Source organism: Gracilinanus agilis, chromosome 1, assembly GCF_016433145.1.
Source record: "Gracilinanus agilis isolate LMUSP501 chromosome 1, AgileGrace, whole genome shotgun sequence".
In the NCBI taxonomy this organism is placed as follows: domain Eukaryota; kingdom Metazoa; phylum Chordata; class Mammalia; order Didelphimorphia; family Didelphidae; genus Gracilinanus; species Gracilinanus agilis.
Genome location: NC_058130.1, coordinates 611,494,451 through 611,509,507, shown reverse-complemented (window position 1 = coordinate 611,509,507; position 15,057 = coordinate 611,494,451). Strand labels below are relative to the sequence as shown.

The following is a 15,057-nucleotide window of genomic DNA, read 5'->3' as shown; positions in this document are numbered from 1 at the left end:
CCTTTCCTTTGGCCCCCTCTTTAAAAGTTTGCCCTTCACTACTCTAGAGTAATGTGACTTGGTTTAGAAAATTTAGTCTGCATTGTATCTTTTTTTTTTTTTAATTTTTTTATTTTAAACCCTTAACTTCTGTGTATTGACTTATAGGTGGAAGATTGGTAAGGGTAGGCAATGGGGGTCAAGTGACTTGCCCAGGGTCACACAGCTGGGAAGTGTCTGAGGCCAGATTTGAACCTAGGACCTCCCTTCTCTAGGCCTGGCTCTCAATCCACTGAGCTACCCAGCTGCCCCCTGCATTGTATCTTAAATCAGTGAGAAGCCTCCTGGAATTACCCTTCTCTTTTTACCCACTGCATTTTTTTGAACACAACAAAAAAAATCCATTGCCTCAAGAGAATATATATCATTCTACTTCCCCTAAGGGAAGTTCAGCTCTTAATTTCACCCCAATGAATACTGACTGTAGAAAAGAAACAAGAGACTTTTTTTCAGCCATATTTACTAGATCACATAAATATCTGCGAACAAATAAATCCTCTTTTCCCTTTCTTTATCCTTGGCACAATTTATTAAAGTTTTATAGTAAACTAGTGTAAACATTCATGGAGGAAAAAATGAAAATTTAAATATGGAACAGAGGTCAATAAATAGCTAAACAAATACTAAAAGCACTGTAGATTTTATCACATTAAGATTGAGCCACTGATCAACTTTGTCAAAATAAATTTCACCTAAAAACAAGGCAATTTAGAACTTGATTTTGAGTCAAGTTTTTAAAAACTACAGTTGCATTTTTTTTACATTAAAAAGCCGCAAAATTTTAACTCTAAAGAACAAATGAGACATTTAGACATACTTTGACACATTATCAAAAGTTCTTCCAGTCTGCAAAGGACTGAACATCTATTTAAGTTAGTTACAAGGTCCGGAATCCTATTTCCTTTAAACAATTTTCAATTACTCTTCCATATGGTGTGGAAATCTTGATGATCTTCTAATGAGTATTAGTGTAAAGTCTATTCTTGATAAAGACAACACTAGACAGATGTTGTCTGATGCCTGGATAATGCTGAATGTGAGAAAACCAGCGAGAGACATTCAGATATTTCTCCTTTTCTTGAAATGTGAGGTCAACCTAAATGAAGATTTAAAAAAAAAAAAAAAAAAAAAAAAAGCAAACAGACATTACATAAAATCAGTTATTTTAGAGTAGGATATAGAAAGTTGCAGACTAGTACTCTAAGGCCACCACTGAGATAAGTCTAAAGCCCCAACCACTGGATAAAGGTCTGCATTGGCTTTCTTTTTTCCTGTTCAGTTCAAAGCCCATGTATGATTTGAGAAGGTTTAATCGAATGCCAACTAGTGATGTTCTGACAGAATTTGGAAGCTCTAAAAACTTTTGGATAAGGTTGGCATGGGCATTGTACCCCCAAAACTATAGAAGTGTTTCAGGCAAACTATAAGCAGGGAAATTCCTTTGCTCCCTTCTATCCTTGTGACTTCTAAACCAAAACATCTGATAACTCCTATAAGACCCTGAGAGAATTATCCTCCTTGGATTGTTCTTTAGATACCTTGATATCATCAAGTTGTATCTCAGAAATCCATCTGTCCTCTAAACTATGAGGGTCACCCCCTGTATCTTCAGGCAAACCTCTCCCTTGCCCATGCCTCAGTGTATACCACTCTATAGAGTCACATCATCACTGTTGTATAGAGTACAAAGACCCCAGAATTAATGTCATCTGGGATTAGCTTTCCATTCATGCTGTTCCACCTAGGAGGCAGTCTTCCGCCTATGCTGTCCTTCTTGCCAGATTTAACATTACCTTGTAAATTAATAAAATTTTTTAAGCTAAGTTTCAAGAGTCTTGCATCCTTGCAAAAGGTACCCTTCCCAAACCTCAAGCCCCCCACAACAAGGTGAGATTCTTGAGCAAAGAGGAGCTCACAAAAGGACCAGCATGTGATTTCCCCAATGTTTTTTGCAAACTTAATATAAGCGTGTTAAACTCCAAAAAAAAATTATCTAAAGCACAACAATCCATTAAGAAATTTTCATTTAAAGCCCTCTACTCAAAAAATGAATATTAGAACTAGCTGTGATGTTAAAAGCATAATGCTAAACAATGAGAGAATTAAATATTTCTAGTGGTGATAAACTCAGATTAAAATACAATTGAACCTTTTTGATCAAATAGGTTAAGAATATTGCAGTTTTTCCCTCTTTTTCCACACAAGATGGTAAGTACTGGAAGAAATCATAATAATTTTCTTTGTATTTCTAGGACCTAACAGTCTATCATACAAAGAAGGCAATTAACATTTGTTGACTTGAAAAATGCATCTGAATCTGATTTAAAAAAACTCATGCAACAAAAAGTAGGACTGGGAAGAGGTGGGAAGGATAGATACTTGTTATTTTAGAGCAGCATAGTTAGATAAGTATTGGGTTCAAATTCAAATAAGGGATTCTTAGTGTTTTCCTTGAGAAAATATTTATAAATCTTTAAGTCATAAGGTAGAGGTGAAAGACAGAAAAGCAGTAACATAAACAAACCACAGATATGGGAACATATCTACTTTCCCCATACAACATTTAAGATACTGGTGCCATCCATGGAAACAGTAAATTTGGTATTAGTATTGTGTGAAGAATCAGACAAATAAAGTCTTCTTAAGCAACAGTGTAAACATAGCATATTCTTGGTTCTACTTCTGAAAGGTAAGACTGAAAGAATATTTCAAAGGTACTTTCTATTGGTTATCAGTCTTCATTTTAAAAAAAAGAGAAAACAAAATGAATTCAAGGATCACGGAAATGAGACTTAGCAAAGATACAAAAACAAGTTTAAATTTCTCCACCTGTACCTGTTTGTGCCAAAAGAATTACATAGAGCAAAAAGCACTTACTAAGAATACTTAAAAAAAAAACAAAAAAACCAAGACCAATATTGGGTCTAAGGCGGAAAAGCAGTAAGGGCTAGGCAATTGAGGGGAAGGGGAGATGTTACCCAGCTAGGAAGTGTCTGAGCCACATTTGATCCCAGACCTTCTGTCTGGCTCTCAATCCACTGAGCCATCTAGCAGCCCCCCTAAGAAGAGTTTTTATAAAATGTAATTCTTATTAAGAGTTAACATATGTGTGTACAGATATTATTTAAGTGTTATTTCAAACTCATTAGATTATCAAATAACTGGCTGCTTTTTATTTTCCTACTCTGAGTGTTACAAAATCTCTCATACAGTATATCACAATATTTGCAAATTATTCAATGTGACTATAAAACCTCTCACATGTAATTAAGTATTAGTAAGCAAAACCACCTAAAATTTGGAATCCCCTTCTTGATTTTTGGTTTCCCAAATACAGATGCACATTTAGTAGTGAAGTTTGGTTTAGAGTGTTTTCTTACTTCCAAAAAAGGGATACAAAATTAAAATTCATTTTATATTGCAGTTTAGCAGCTCTGGCAGGTAAAGTAATAGACCAGGTCTTTAAATGATTTCCCAAATCTGGCCATTTACTTATAATTTATGGGTTCTCTAATGTCTTGAAAAGTTTTTAACATTTTAAAAAACCTTTACTCATTTTCTTACAACTTATTTTGAACTAAATTTTCTAGTGAGGTTGATACTTAGTGACAAATGCTATTCAGAATGTTTTCTCAAAAGGTGAATAAGAACAGACATCACAACCATTAATAAAACATTGTAAAGAAAAACAAGTCAGTTTCCTTTTTCTTTAGCTATTCTGTATTCAAGTTACTCTTTGGATTTAAACATTAAACTGAAGAGAGTTGCCAAATCTAAGTATTTTCTAAAAAGAAAACTTGGTTGATAAACTATACTTTCAGAATGAATCATAGGAAATGTCCCATTCCATATTATTTCACAGGAAGGCAGAGGACTGACATCACTGTTGTCCAACACTTAACAACCAAGTGGAAAGGAATTGTGTGAAGGAAATTTACCCTTCCCCTTTTCTGGGGTTGAGCAGGTGATGTCATCTACTGTTGACTACCAGCATCTGGAATGAGCCTGAACTTGACCTGGAGGTTAGGACAAGCCAAAGGGAGTCAGGAAGTTATAAAAAGGGTTAAGCAGGAAGTTTGCTCTATTTCTGGCACTCTGCCAAGAAAACTTTAGTGCCAGGGGTCTTCTGGAGGAGCCACATGGTAAAGGTAGCTTAGGACCCCTTTTCTAGCTCTCTCTCTCATCTTCTACTTATCCAAGTAATTCTAATACATTTTATTAAAATATAAGGACTGGATTCCTATTTTAATCAAAACAAAACCTCAGTATTATTGACCAAAATCAAATGGCAAGGCCTCACACCAATCAATATTTCCTAAGATAAAAATTTCATTTATTTGGATGTCAAGAGTAAAGACAAATTACAAATAGATCCAAAGTGCAAAATAAATTTTAGCATCTTTATAGTGTTGTGGGGGGGGGGGCTTGAGGTGAACCCCTGGGGTTTGGGAAGGGTACAATGCCCATGCCACTAGAAAGGCTTTTGTGGCCACGTCTCTCTTTTGTTTTTCTGATTTGATTTAATGGCCTGTCCCATTAGTCTAAGAAAAGTGAACACTGTGATGGACCATGATTTGCTCCTTCTGTTAAAGTTTATTATATAAGCCCTGTAAAATAGGAGACTACAGTAAATAAGATATTTAGCTGAGTCTAATTTTAAACATGGGAAATATAACTTGAAGAACTTTTCTTAATAGGATTCCCTGGGCTACCATTTCATGTATGACAATAGTTTTATGCTTTGCCTATTTGATAGGATTAACTAATCTATTGTTTTTACTTACCATTTCATCATTTTTATTTAATTCCAAGCCAACAAATCTATAGTCTATATATAAAAGCATGGCAGGCTGCTCATAACACTTCCACATTACTTACAACAGAACCCTACAATTATTTTCAACTTCAAAGGCCCTAAGATTACAGTCTTATTTACCATTTTCCCACAAAAATAAGAAAAAAAATCTTTAAATGATCACATTAGGAGAAAACATTAGTTGGCTGCCTATACAAGTTAGAATGCCAATGCTACACTAGGGCTGGTGCTCCTAGACATTTTCTGGTTCTTTTTAAGTCTCTGAAAATTCTATACACTTATTTCTATTCTAAGTTCCAATATAAATTTTGGTTGATCTTGTAATGTTTAAAGAATTAGCAGTATCTTTCCACCTGGATTACCAGCTACCCCTAATATTATTCCATTACAAAGAGATACTCTGAGAATAATTTCTTTCTTCTGATTGAATAAGGCAATTAATGTTCCAGTTCAGCAAATATCTCTCTGTAAAAATATATTTTCTGACTAGCCATGTGGAATTGAAAAGGACTTGGAAGAGGAAGGAAATAAAACCTGCAGGAAATTTCTTCAGTATCAGTAGAAGAGGACAATAATCGGAGTAATTCTACAACCGGAAGTACATCTGCGTGTTTTTTTTTTTTTTTTTTTTACCTTTGATTGGGTGGTCTCATTCTTTTGCTCAGTTTAGAAGTACAGTGGCTACTTGGAGGCCAGTACTTATAGGCAAGTTTTAACCTAGTCAATTTCTGACCTGGTTCAGAATACCTCTACTCAAGCGGTCTGCTAGGGACTGGAGCAGGGGTCGGCAACGTATGGCTCTTTCTGCAGGAGCCATAAAGTCAATTTTTTTTCAGGCACTGTTATAGGAGTGCGCACTGTGAGCACTGTACGGCTCTCACGAAATTATATCTTAAAATGTGGCGTTTATGGCTCTCACGGCCAAAAAGGTTGCCGACCTCTGGACTGGAGGATGGGCCTATACTGTCCTACCACTCTCACTGGCTCATCATACTGTTGCCACTTAAGGTAGCTATTTGATTGGTTTTAGTTCACTGCAACTCAAATACTCCTGAGCTTAAAGGATCCACTGGTATCAAACTGATGAAATTCCCCTTTCTGATGAAAATCTCTTGTTCTTCTATCTCTCCTACTCTCTTTCTCTTCCCAAATCTAAGGGCCAAGCTCATAGCCTTTGACAGCTTATCCCTGGAGAATGCCTTTTCTCTTTGTATTCCCAACATTTGTGCCTGGTATAGAACAGGTATTTGATAAGTGCTCATTGATTCAATGACTTGTTTTGTTTGGCCCTAGAGGGCAGAACAAGGAAGGAGCAATAGGTAGATACTGAAAAGAAGTAAACAGCCTTAGTGGCAGGAAAAACTTCCTAACAATTAAGACTTGTCTAAAAGTGTCCATTCTTGGAGGCTGTCAACATGGAATCGAGAAACCCCAAACTTGTAGTCTAGTAAGATCTGAAAACCCCAAGTTTTAGGACTAGCTTGTAAGTTGGAGACCCCAAAGCTTGTACTTGTTCCCTGTTTCCATGAGAATCCACCCTGAAGTGAATCTCAGGCTAGCAGTTTCAGACTGAATGCCAGTAGGCAGTGTAGTCAGTCTCAGTATGCTAAAGGTCCTGATCCTTGAATGGAGGGTATGATACAGTGGGAGAGGCTTCTGGAGACAAGAAAAGTCTCTTGGCTTGGGCTTGGCCCCATTTGATGGGGATTGTCTTTTAGTTAGGGGAAAGGAATGGGAAACAAAACATTTATTAAGTACATACTATATACCAACCACTATGTTTAGCACTTTACAAATATTATCTTATTGATCCTTTCAGCAAACTTGTGTGATTTGTGCTGTTGTTATCCCCATTTTACCACTTAGAAAATGAAGGCAAACAGTATTTAAATTAAGAAAATGAGATGTAGTATGTGTGTGTTACTCTAAAGCAGTGGTTCCCAAACTTTTTTGGCCTACCGCCCCCTTTCCAGAAAAAATATTACTTAGCCCCCGGAAATTAATTTTTAAAAAATTTTAATAGCAATTAATAGGAAAGATAAATACACCTGTGGCCATCACCGCTCACCCTGGATCGCTGCAGCACCCACCAGGGTCGGTAGCGTCCACTTTGGGAATCACTGCTCTAAAGAAACAAGTATAAAGTTGAATTGCTGTAAAGGCTGACTGGGCCAAATTCTAGAAGATCTTGGAAGAATCATGAAAAGAAAAGCGAGGTCACTGAGGTTCTTTTGATCATAGCAGTGCATTAGGAATGTTACATGGACAGTGATATGAAATAATCATCTTACAAAGTCTTAAGAATGAAAATTTTGCAAGTAATTGAAGTGAATAGGAGGGAACAAGGACAGACCCTAAGAAGCATCCATCTTTAAAAGAAAAGGGATGACAGAAAAGAAAGAGCAAGGGATTGTTCAGGGAGATAAGAGGAAAACTACGAGAGTATGCTGAAGCCTATTATGGGATGTTATAGTAGTGTCAAAAGAAAAAGAGATTGGGGGCAGGGAGGAGGGAGACATAGGTAGTGTAAGACTATCTCCTGACTCCAAACTATTTCCATTATCTGAGCTATAGACTTAGAATGATCTCCTTCCTTGTCTCTTCCTCCTTGCTTCTCTGGCTTCCTTCAAGTCCCAGCTAAAATCTTACATTCTACAGGAAGCCTTTCCCAATCCCCTTTAATTCTTGTGCCTTTCTTTTGATTATTTTAAAAGCCATGAGCACACACTGAACCAGGAAAAGTAAAAAGAATCTTTTAGGGACATTCTCTTCCAGTTAAAATCAGCTATTGTTCTACATCTGAGTTTTAATCAGAATGAAGGTTTTTCAATTTTGAAAGGCAAAAAAAAAAAAAAAAAAAAAAAAAAAAAAGGTATAAGCACCTCTGGTCTCACTGTTTAATTTTGCTCTTTTAAATTCTTAATTCTTAGTCAAAACTCTAAATCTATTTATCTTGCCTATTACTTAAAGAATCAGTTAGACGTTTTTAATAATGAGACTTCTCCCTACCTGTGTAACCCTGGGAAAGCCACTTAACCCCAATTGCCTAGCTTCCCTATCTTATTTACTATCGATTCTAAGAAGTTAAGAATATCAAAAACAAAAACAAAAAAAAAAACAAAAACAGAGAAACAAAAAACCCAAATGACACTTCTCCCAGAGGCAGAAGATTAAACAATTTTCACAGGTCTTTTTTTTAAAAAAGATTCCTTGTTTCTTTCCTCTGTTACCATTATGTTTGTTTGATCATAAATTAGAATTCATGTTGTTCTGTATGCTGTTTCATGTACACTGCGTTTATAATATTCCTTGGGGGGGGAAAAGTCCATGTCATACTTTATTCCATTGTTCACCTTGCTAGGCAATAAATCCTCAATAAACTGAATCTGCTATCAATACAAATCACAAAAATAAACATCAAGAATCTGCAATTTCATCAGCATGGGGACCTTTTTATTAATTTCAGATATCTTAATGGACAATCTCTGAGAAATGCCTGATGCTGAAAGATGTTATGTAACCTACCTGGAGATAGTGCCAACACTGCTAGGTTTTTCCAACTCTGCAATTAGCACTCTAATTATTATACCACTCTCCTACCTCTCATCACTAGCAGGAAGAAGGGACTATGATAAACACAATGATACAAAGATGGAAAATACATAGGTCTTGCCCTCAATGTGTTACCTATAGATCTAGCTAATTATCTGATGATCTCTCAGCTAAAATCAAAGAAATACTAAATTTTAGCACTCCGCTCCTCACACTATGTGAGGAACCTTCCTGCATGAGAGATGCCTCCTTTCCTGACTGGTGAGACCTTTGCTCAAACCCCCATTCAAAGAGGCATCCAGGCCATGATCACTTCAATCTTGGCTCCTGGCACATAGTGTCAATAAAGAAAATGAAGCTTCGAAGAAATAATTGATGAGTAAATGTTACAGAGCTAATTATGGCAGAGCTGGGACTAAGAATTGGTACGTTATACTTTAAAAAAGTACATAAGTCTGAACTCTTTTGTTCCAAATAGTGAAAGAGTCCTTCAGTCCTGAGATTGAGACTTCGATTAAACCTAATATTAAGTTCACAAAGTATAATTACTAGCCCTTGGAACTTTGACATCCAAGACACTCTCTATGCCTCAATTTCCTCATCTGTTAAGTAGGGCTATCACCATTCTCACCTACTTTACATGTTCATGAAGATCATGAGACAAAGTGGGGGAAACCACTTCTAAGTGTATGGTTTAAGGAACCACACAAATAGCATTATCTTCTGCACAAACATAACTTTTCTCTTTTTTTCTAAAATGACATGTGGTATAGGGATAGAACAGGAAAACTTGAGTTCATATCAGATACTAACTAGCTGTATGACTAGGAAAGGCATTTAATCTGACTGCCTCAATTTCTTCATCTGTAAAATGAGGATAATAGAATCTATCTCACAAAGGGTTTTTGTGAGGATTAAATGAGATGTTTGTACATTCTCCCTCCAGCTTTACTGGTTTTTCTTGTAAAACTTAATCCTGTTGATACAAATTCAACTGATAAACACCAATATACAAAAAAAAAATAACTTATTTTAAAATTAAATGTTCAAAAAGTCTAGGAAATACTTACTATGAAACGATGAAGCCCGTAGTACAATAAAATATCTGCTAAAGTAAAATTATTACCAGTAAGGTAGACTTTATCTTCAAGATATGAGTTAAGATCCTAAGAGACAAATCAACAAATACAAATGAGAACAGAAAACAGAGAGCATATTGATATACTCTAATAACTTAGGAAAATCATATTTTCTAAAATTCAATTACTCAGCATCCATCTTTGACATTAACAAAAAAGTAGTAGAAATTTCCTAACTGTAAGCTCACCACTCTTAGCTTTTAGTAACTTAAAAAAAATAGCCACTAGCAAATGCTTTAAATTGAACACAAAGTTTACTTTATAAACAAAGGCTCATTAAAAATCATTTACGGTAGATTTCTTCTGAATACAGAATCTAGAGTCTGTAATGTCTATGCCTGTGATGACAAACCGATGGCATGTGTGCCAAAGATGGCAGAAGAGCCCTTGCTATGGGCACACCTGTCATCTCCTGCCAGAGTTTGTTACAAGAAAGCCAGAGGGACTTGGGGTGGAACTGATCCCCTCCCCCTCCCAAGGAAACTGAAGACATTCCTCTTCCCCTGTCCCTCTGCCCAGCAGTCAGTGGGAGCTCTTCCTCCCTCCCTTGTCTAGGGCAAAGTGGTAGGGGGTGGAAGGGGAGAAGAGTGTGTACATGTTTGGGGTGCAGCATTCAGTGGGGATGGGGGCAGGGCACTCAGTCTCTGGGGGGGATGGGTATAGCATTTGGTCTGGGTGGTGGAGGCAGGGCCTGGCACTCCATCTCTAAAAGATTTGGAATCACTGGTCTATGCTATAAGACAGTATTAGTAAACAACATGTTAGGCTCTTCTAATAATGCTGACTGACTTGGTGTAATAGAAGCATATATTCTGGCCCTACTCCTCATCTGACATCTATGGCATATTGAACAGTGTTAAATTGACATTTATGGAAGATGATCATTTCATTCCTACAGTTCTTAAAATTCTCCATGACTTCTATAGCTTAAAAGACTTCCCTGACAAGGAAAAAGTCATACCACACCAAAGGGTTGTTCATACTTTTAAGAAGTTTGGTGGTGGGGCAATTATTTTCTCCAGTAAAAAAACTCCCTTAAAGAAATGTGTATTTTGGAAAATTATATTTGCAATATTACATAGGCCCAGGTGAAGAAAATCACTTTATTTCCTGGGAAGAAAAAAAGCAAAAAAGTTATTCAAAATGTTTTTGTCCCTTCCACTAATTTATTTATATGTGGTTTTAGTAGGCATTAAAATTCCTAGTATCATAGAACATAAAGTATAATGACAGGGGTAGGTGGGTGGCTCAGTTTATTGAGAGCCAGGCCTAGAGATGGAGGTCTGTGAAGATGGGATTCATACTGCCCCTTACAGGTCCTAGGTTCAAATCTGGCCTCAGACACTTCCTAGCTGTGTGACCCTGGGCAAATCACTAAACCCCTATTGCCTAGTCCTTACCACTTTTTATGCCTTGGAACTATTACTTAGTATTGATTTTAAGATGGATTTTAAGATTTTAAGATGGAAGATAAGCGTAACGACAATATATTAATGTACTTTTAAAAAATGTTTTACAAACCAACTACAATAAAGTATATATTAAGACTTTCCCCAAGGACTTCTTTTAGAGATTTCTCTCAAGATTAAAGAAAACTATTGAAGTATGGAAGAAGTATTCAGGGCAGAATATTACATTAAGTAATAATGAGATGCTAAGGGTCTCTTCTAAAAGTATAGCTTTGTCTCTATCTACTGTTGCAAAATTCTTAAAAGATGATGTGGGCAGGTAGAACTCATCAGTCTCACTGACTATAAGCTTGTCTATAGAGTTAAGCTCTTTTCTTTCCCCCAAAGTATAGAGCTTACAAACAATAAATGAAAACAAGACTGCTGGGAGTCAGAAGAGATTTGAAAAAGGAGAAGGGATATGCCTAAATATGCATATAAGAAGGGTAGCAGAAACAAAAGAAAAACAGAGAGAAGGTATAGAATAGTCTAAATGTCTTAGGAAATTTCCATAATTAAATTGAAGAACTGGAGATGGTTCATATTCTAAGGATATGCAATGGGCTTAACTTCCATTGTGGTATATAAAAGAACTTGGTCTTTAGTTTGATTTTTCTAGAGTAGCTACAAAATCAGTGAGGGAAAAATAAAAGCAGATTATTGCTTTGCATAGTGTGTGTTTTCTAAGCCGTGAAGAACATTAAAGCTATACTAAATAGTAAAATGGTTCCTTTTTCTGCAGAAAGCAAATGATTAAACACAAATTTCTGGACAAATGATTTAAATGGCATTTTCTCTGTGAATGTGTGGTAATATCTTCTAGCCTAAGAAGCAGACGTTAGAAAAAACCTGACAAAAAATAATCACCTTCATTTCTAGCTACACTTTTGAAAAACAGGATCATTATAAATATGAAGAGAAATCATATTTTTAATACTTTGATTCTTTGAGCTAAGAGACGTCTGTGGCCTTAATTTTGCCAAGACACTGACAAGAAAGGGTCAGGGAAAACCTATTTGGGGGCAATTCATTATTATCAGAGAGGGTATTAAAAAAAGTTACTCAGTAATAAAAACAATTTTATGCAATAGAGACAAGGCATTCAGGACCCTTTGAAGGTCAATGAAAACTGCAATATTTTTGATTGACCTCCACTAACAGAAACTACCTATATTTCATGTAGAAGCTAGTAATAGGAGGGTCTAAATAATACCTGTAGTAGGTACACATGGGGTGCTTTGCCAGGTTCTGTGTTCCAAAGTGGCAAACTGCTATTTTGTACCTACAGAAAATGGCTGCTCATTTCTGCATATCACACATGTGACATGATTTGCTTTTTTGCAAATATAAAAATGTTACTGCTGAAAGATATGTTGTTACTATAGAAGTATTCAAGTAAGCATCATTATAATATAATGTTAATAGTAATTATTAGTATTCATGTATTGCCTCCTATGTGCTAAAATGCTTTACAAATATTGTCACAAGCTGCTATTATTTACATTTTTCACCTGAGGAAACTGGAGCAGACAGGTCAAGTAATTTGTGTAGATTCACACAGTTAGTAAGCATCAAAGGTCAGATTTTCCTAATCGGAGCCCCAGGGTTCTATCCATTGTACCACCTACTTGCTCCTATAATACAGAGTAGTCAAGTTTAAAAAAAAAAAAAAACCTATTTATTCTAATTGATAAAGCGGAATGATCAATACCTTCAACATATTTCGTATATCATCCTTATTAGAGTGTCCATCAATTCGAGTTACTCTGTATTCTAACCACTGCTGAACAACAGCTTTCTCTTCCGCTGTGCTTCCCAGGAGATGTTCTTTGTTGGCTTGCTTGACCAGATGAGCAGCAATAGTAGCCAAGCCTGTTAAACTTGGCCCATTGTTTGTCTGAAGAACTGGAATCTGAAAGGACAAATAAAAATCCTTTATACAAATCCCAGGAAATTATGATTAAATACTTAAATCTTCCCTTCAAGTACCCCAAAACTACATTTATTTTAAAAATGACATTTATGTAGTTTTTTACATAATTTTTTCATTTGAATCTCACAACAACTCTGTAGTAATGATTATCTTTTTAGGTGGAGGAACCAAAGACTCTGAAAGGAATTTTGTAAACTTTCAATCTATGATCTCAGAAGTGCCAGTTAAGTGGCACATATGGGTCTAGAATCTAGATTTCAGATGAGATCTTTTTAAAGCTCACTTCAAGGCAGTTAGGTGTTTCAATATATAGGGAGCTAGGCCTGGAAAGATGAGGTCCTGGGTTCAAATGTGGCCTCAGAAACTTCCTAGTTGTGTGACACTGGGCAAATCAAAAAGATATAAAAATAAGCTCAATGCTTTAAAAACAAAACTAAAATCAGAACCTCCATATCACATAAACACAATCAAATAAATCACATTCTCTCACTGGTCACATAAAAAATGCACTTCTTATTTTGTATATTCCATCATCTGTTAGTTGAGCAGTATTCTTTATCAGTCCTCTGGAATCATGAATCTGGAACATTTATTTGATTAGAGTTCTTAAGTCTTTCAAAATGGTCCATTTTTCTAATATAATACCTACATTACAATACAAATTACTTTCCTGGCCCAACTCACTTCACTATGCATCAGTTCATAAAAGTCTTTGATATTCTTCCTTTTTTCTGACAGTGCTAACTGGATTCCACTCCATTCACATATCACATATTCAGCGATTCTCCAACTGATTGGATATCCCTTCAATTCCTCCTTTTGGTGGGTGTGCCAAATACAAAGAGCTGCTATAAATATTGCATATGTATTAGTCCGTTTGTTTTAGACCTTATCCATAGCTTTTTTCACTAAAGCAGCTTGGGGGACTGAACATTTTGCAGATGAAGAGAAGAAAGTCCAATACTTCCACCTCTTTTGCATCCTAATTCCTAAAACATAAAAAAGGTCCCCTCTCCCCTTCCCAACAACTAGGGAGTCAGAAGACACAGGTTCAAATTCCATCTCTGATACTTGGTTGTGTGATCGTAGGCAAGTCATTTAACCTATTTCTGCCTCAGTTTCCAAAATTATGGTAACAGCATCAGCCTCACAGGTTCATTTTAAAAACACCGTCTCTCTGAAAACTGCTTTGAAAAAGAGCATTATAAAAACGCAATTACTGTAATTATGAAAAACAAGGTCCACTTCCATTCCTATGTCTCGTGCCTATTTCTATTTAACTTGGGGTAAAGGGGAATCAATTTCACCTTTTTCCCCCCAAATCATCAAATGGTAACGAATTTCAAAAAGGAGTATGCTTATGTGTTCAGCCACAGAAAACACTTTAAAAACTTATTTGTACTCAAACAAAATTCAATGTTTCCTCAGCCCAGAGATGCCATAGAAACTCCCCTTCCCCCATTCACTTTCATTTTCCCAGGGTCAGGTGAGGACGAATTTCTAAAAACAGTTTCAAGTCAATCAGCTCTAACCCGCCTCCGCTACGGTTCCACAATTTGCAAGGAGTGGGGGTTCTGGAGAAGGGAGGGGGAGGGATAAGAGTGAGGGGGAGGGGAGGAAGCACGCGCTCCGCCACTCTCAGTACACACGTGGGGACCCGGCTCACGCAATCCAGGAAGCAGCATGCCTCCAGTCGCACCTCGCGCCCTCCCAGCACTTCCGAGCAGGCCACGCGCTCGCGCCCTTTCTTCCCCCTCGCGCCGTCTCACCTGGCGCTCGCCTTGAGCGCTATACTTGTTCCCTCTTCTCAAACCCAGCAACTTCTCCAGTAACGTCAGCTCCTCCGCCGCCGCCATCTTCGAGGACTTAACCGAAGTGGAGGGGCGGGGTACGGAAAACAACGAATTTTCGTACTGGAGGTGACGTAAGGCACGCCGCCCAATCACCGCCGACTATTGGCTCGGCGGAGGGGGGCGTGTTGAACGTGCCTTCGCAGAGGGGGCGGTACTAAGGGGCTTGGCTAGGGCGGGACTGAAGCCTCGGTTGAGTGGGTTTTACTGTGGGCTTTTCCTGGGTCCTCCGCAGATTGAAAGTGCAACAGTGGACGTTTTTGATTGATAATTATTTTTT

At 37.0% G+C, this 15,057-nt stretch overlaps 1 protein-coding gene across 1 annotated transcript; it reads right to left on the bottom strand.

Moving 5' to 3' along the window:
- Positions 1–492: 492 nt before the first annotated feature.
- Positions 493–14,783, bottom strand: EEF1E1 (eukaryotic translation elongation factor 1 epsilon 1). Its single transcript, XM_044658158.1, has 4 exons — positions 14,697–14,783; positions 12,706–12,906; positions 9,478–9,573; positions 493–1,135 (listed from the first exon to the last, which is right to left on the bottom strand). Exons 1-4 carry the CDS (start codon positions 14,781–14,783, stop codon positions 995–997), a joined length of 525 nt encoding a protein of 174 aa, XP_044514093.1. The 3' UTR covers positions 493–994.
- Positions 14,784–15,057: the final 274 nt, after the last annotated feature.

Bases quoted from the DNA above. Each gene is read 5' to 3' on its own strand.
- EEF1E1 (XM_044658158.1), bottom strand. From the start codon at position 14,783: ATGGCGGCGGCGGAGGAGCTGACGTTACTGGAGAAGTTGCTGGGTTTG. The intron at 12,907-14,696 runs GTGAGACGGCGC...TTGTCCTTTCAG, and splicing joins GCGCTCAAGGCGAGCGCCAG to ATTCCAGTTCTTCAGACAAA. The intron at 1,136-9,477 runs GTAAGTATTTCC...ATCTTCATTTAG, and splicing joins ACGGGCTTCATCGTTTCATA to GTTGACCTCACATTTCAAGA.